The sequence below is a fragment of the Amblyomma americanum genome, chromosome 6, assembly GCF_052857255.1.
Source record: "Amblyomma americanum isolate KBUSLIRL-KWMA chromosome 6, ASM5285725v1, whole genome shotgun sequence".
NCBI lineage: Eukaryota > Metazoa > Arthropoda > Arachnida > Ixodida > Ixodidae > Amblyomma > Amblyomma americanum.
The window spans coordinates 45,417,229-45,422,181 of record NC_135502.1 but is presented as its reverse complement, the minus strand read 5'-3'; the positions used below and the strand labels follow the sequence as shown (position 1 = coordinate 45,422,181).

The window sequence follows — 4,953 nt, the reverse complement described above, 5'->3', positions numbered from 1 at the left end:
TCAATTTTATTAGCGCGTGTCCATCGTCTTTCTTACGTCCCCGTCTTTGACGCGCTTTACGTTCACTAGGTTAGCCCCTTATCAGAACTATTTTTTCCAAATAGTAACTGCCACATTTTCCGATCTACTACAGAGTTAAGGATATGGAGCAATACAAGTGCCGGCTTTTGGTCTCATTGGAACACCCCGCATCAAGCCAGCGGTGTCGGAGCACTTGCATTGGACTGTGTTTTTCTAGGGCGTAACACACACAAAAAATTAAGCAAAACGAGTTGCGTCAATAAAGTTATGAAACCTGCAGCTAAAAGACCGGATGTGGTCTCAGGAAGCAGTAATGAAAAGCTCAGTGAAGTTATTAGGACGTCTTTATAGCTACGCTCAGCTCAAAGCTCCGTGAGCGTGACCTTACGTGGCATGATGCTCTGGGCGTCCGGAGCTAGGTTCTGATGCTCCGGCTGGTCACTGCTGCTTGTGGCAGTGGCGGCCGTGGTGTCGGAGCGTGGTTCCGAAGTCAGCGGCGCCACCTTGCGCCGTCGCCAGGAGTGAGAACGCCTTGGGTCATAGGGCGCGAATTTCGCCCGCTGCCCGGCCGGCTGCATTGATGTTTGCCCAGGCCGGTGAGATTCAGGGACAAATGGGATAGAGAGCAAACAGGGCCCGGTATCTATGCAGCGCTAGTAAATCCACACAAACCAGTGCAGGGTAGCGCAGCGTGCAAGTAAAGAGAAGGACGAACAGACATAAGAGTTCAACTTTCGACTCCCTTTCTGAATGAAGGCGGCCGCATTTTATATTGCAGAAAAGGACACGTGAGCAAGGCTCACGTCAAAAAATAGCGCTTTATAAGCCGTACGACTCACAAAGAGCTTTATGGCTAGAAAATGCATTTAAAATTTTTCGTTTATCTTGGTGACATGTCTTCCTTGAGATACCTCAAAAATGTGGTCACTGCTGTTCGAAAATGAAAGCCAATAGTTCAGCACATTTACCCGGTCGTTCTCCTATACTTTTCCGTTGAATTTCCCTGCACCAGTGTTTGGTAGTATTGCTCTTCAACTAGCCCAACAGCAAGCCTATTCGTCAAAAGCGACACGGACCTTGTCTCGCGTTTGTGATGTCAGAAAGTGTGCCTTTTTTTTAAAGTAGTTTTTCATCTGCCTCCTCCCATAATCATCGTCCCCCATCGTGACCTTCTTTTATCTCCTCTTCCCGTCCCCCAGAGCAGAGTAGCAGGCCAGATATTTATTTTTCAGGCCAACCTCTCTGCCTTTCCTATCAATAAACCCTCTCTCTCTCTATTCGTAAAAAAATGAGCGCTGGAGCGTTGCACTTCAGAACAAAAAAATGCTTGGTATCGAAGTAGGATGCCTGTGCCTTAACGGTTCTCAGGGATACGTCGGCCGCTCTTGACGGCAGCCATTGCCTACGAACGCTGCAGCAGTTACTGCCAGGCTTCACTACTTTCGCTACGCAGCGCGTTTCCGGCGATCAAGAGAAAACTGACGCGCCCGCACAGCTAAAAAGTTTTTTTTTAAATAAATATGTCTGACAGACGCTGCAGCCGAGAATAGAGCAAACGATTTCATACTCACCCCCGACCGCCATACAGCTGCAAGCCACAACTCCACGCTTTACGTTTTTAATTTTCTCTTGTCCGTTTTCAAGATATCTGTGGCTTATCCGCTAGGAATTCTGTCTACCATCTTGTGCACATATATTCTTACGGTGCCGTAACAAGGCCGAATAGTAAGCGGTGGTTCCTGGTTTGACGAGTCGCGCACAAATCGCTTGGCTGTGCGTGGCCACCACTGCTGTCTACTCATGAAAATTAAAGCCTAGATTTCGACAGACACGCTGCCGTGAGGCACGTGCACACTTTCACAATTTCTCCGCCGTAGTTGTCTGTGGCGCTCAAGGACTAATGACCGCCTGAAAGGCCCACGGCCGCGTTAAAACACCAAAGAGGAGTCCTCGGCGCAGCCTAGCCGAGCCCTCGTATAGTGTCCTTGCCTTGCAGTGTTCTTTCGAAGCGAAAAGCTTCACTAGGCTAAGTAAAGCAGTCGTCGCGTAGGCCGGAGAATGACCTTGAATGACCGTCAGCCCAACCATGTTAGCCGTGTATGACTATATGTGGTACAGTTATGGTGTAGAACCCTTGACCGCTGACTTTACCCATGACCTTTCGTTGACCTCTGACCTTTGACATTTGGTGACCTTTGTGTTGACCTTTTACCTTAAGAGCATCCGGTGGGGTGATGTGAAGCCACGTGATGACATCCGTTGGGGGTGTCGCAAGACCATGTGATGCCACGTCATAGCCACATGGTCATGTGGGTATATATAGAACGGCTGTCGCGAAAGTGTAGCGGAGCTGCCATGGACGAGCCTCAGACGCTTAGCAAGCGTCCTTGCTTTTCGCTGAATTCCAAGGTTAGCCAATTTAAACCACTGCCAATTTATTTTTTACTGATGAAACAGCGCAAAGGAGGATGACATACAAAAGAGGACGGACCTCAACTCTTGTAAACTTCTTTATGAATACTATTCCCGTTTCGCAGTGCTGTGAATGTAATCCGCAGCCAACCCGCCCAGTTATCAGTCATACTTGACCCATTCGAGCCAATGTAGTGGACTGCGTCTCATTGGCCGGTAAGTTTCTTGCTACGGAATTTAATTCGTTCCCGCAATACTTTCGTTTTTAGCTACGAAATGCCAAGCTTTTGTAAAACGACATATCTGCCATCCTGTACAGCAGCATGTTCCGAAGATCAGCTTTTTTTTGTGCGCTTCACATTTAAGAATTTCATATAGCCTTCTTAATTACTAGTCCCAGACAGATTTGCTGTAAAAACTGATAAAGTGTCAACGTAGCAAAATAAATGCTGGCCTCAAACTTGTGTCTGCACTTTCGCAAGTGTTGGTATAGTTTATTACGTTTATATAGAGTACTTTTTGTGCCGTTTGATTCTGAATATATAAATGGCCTAAAGGAATTAGTGTCGCAGCGCGATCAACAAAAAGCTCAGAAATACTAGTTTAATTATGCACACTATCTTTTCAAATAACCAAGGGCAGAAACGAGCATTCGCTGTAAACTGCGTTTAGGTCTGTTCCAATTCCTTTATTGTGCAAAAGTAAGCGTAATACCACGGGCGTGCAGAAGCAGCTGCTACCAAAAAAAAAGATACGTCTTGTTCTGCAACCGAAGAGAAAGTTTCCTATGATAACAAAAAATTTCAAATAAAGGCTCGCGGTATCGATATCGCCATTTAATGATGTCGGCGCACTGGTGAGTTTTTCAGTTTGTTTGAGGAGGCTAAAGTGCGACCGTACACAAACCTGAGACGTCTTGTCCACCCTGGTCCGATGGGTACGCGTGCTCCGTGAAACGAGGTTGGTCTCGCCCCCTTCAGAGACTGGCTCGCTCTCCAACCCACGGCCAGGACGGCGGCCAGCGACCACGCAGGCAGGCGACGCCAGGTACGCCTGGCTCAATGGCAGGTGCCCAAAGAACGGCGCGGAATACACTTGCAGTTGAAGCGGCCGCCTGTCGCTCCTCCTCGCCGGTAGCTCCGACGCTTCATTCGCGGAGGCCTGTATTGTTCTGGGTGTCGCGTACAGCAGGGCCGCAAGATCTTTCTGGGCGAGACGCAGAGTGGTCCTTGCACGGCCAGACTTGCGCGGCGAGGAGTGGACAGCCTTGCGATGGGAGGCCTTCCTCGACTTCATTGAGCGCTTATCTGCGCTGAATTGTGTCGTGAAAATGAACTCAGCTGGTGAGCTTTCCATGTTTTTTTTTTGTTCAGTAGGTTTCCTTACAGTCATCTATTATGTGACCTCCTCTCGCGCTTAATTTTTCTAACCTCCTTCAAAATCACAAACAATCTCCGATTCTAATCCTACAATGATTTGCAGTTAGAAATAATGAGCAACTGTTAGGGGTGATGACAATGGAGTGAGTGATCAGCCGATGCGTTCCCAGTTGCAAATTATGTTGAACTCTTATGTCCACAAGCCTTTCGGGAGGGCAGCATTATTCTGCTGTCGGAAATGAAGTCCTCCTGATTCTATATGAATACCATTACAGCGGCCTGTTGACGCGGAATTATTTGCACTTTGTTATCCGGATCGAACAGCCGCATCTCGAAGTGGAGCCATCTGGGTCCTTACTCATTGTACGACTGTTACTAATAAGTGTTTATTGAAAGCACTGATGCTAAGTGAGGCATTAACATCCGGCCTACCTCAGCGTGTGTCCGAAGTTGCCTGCGCTTTGTGCATTGTAGTACCTAGCGGTGGAACCAAGCGGTGGTACCTAGCGGTGTACCTGATTTAGATGGGCAATAGCATCAGAGGCGTAGTTAATGCACAAGGAACATGCTTGGTTTTATGGCGTTTGAAGTCGAAAAACGACCAAGGCTAGAGGGACAGCGTAGTGGACGGCTGCGGATAATTTCTAATAATAATAATTGGTTTTTAGCCAAAGGAACTGGCGCAGTATCTGTCTCATATATCATTGGACACCTGAACCGTGCCGTAAGAGAAGGATTAAAGGAGAAATTGAAAGAAGAAAGGAAGAAAGAGGTGCCGTAGTGGAGGGCTCCGGAATAATTTCCACCACCTGGGGATCTTTAACGTGCACTGACATCGCACTGCACACGGGCGCCTTAGCGTTTTTCCTCCATAAAAACGGAGCCGCCGCGGTCGGGTTCGAACCCGGGAAGTCCGGATCAGTAGTCGAGCGCCCTAACCACCGAATTACCGTGGCGGGTCGGATAATTTCTACCACCGGAGGTTTTTTAACCTGCTCTGACATCGCAGAGCAGGCGGGCATCTAGGATATCACCTCCATGGAAATGCCACCTCCGCGGCTCGGATCGAACCCGCGTCCTTCGACTCAGCAGCCGAGCGCCATAACCACTGAGCCACCGTGGCGGCTTTCATAAGGAACAT

General features: G+C 48.4%; 1 protein-coding gene across 1 annotated transcript; it reads right to left on the bottom strand.

Annotated features, from left to right (window-relative positions):
- Positions 1–383: 383 nt before the first annotated feature.
- On the bottom strand, positions 384–3,741 carry LOC144095236 (uncharacterized). The gene is made up of 2 exons (XM_077629022.1): positions 3,340–3,741; positions 384–593 (listed from the first exon to the last, which is right to left on the bottom strand). Exons 1-2 carry the CDS (start codon positions 3,727–3,729, stop codon positions 384–386), a joined length of 600 nt encoding a protein of 199 aa, XP_077485148.1. The 5' UTR covers positions 3,730–3,741.
- Positions 3,742–4,953: the final 1,212 nt, after the last annotated feature.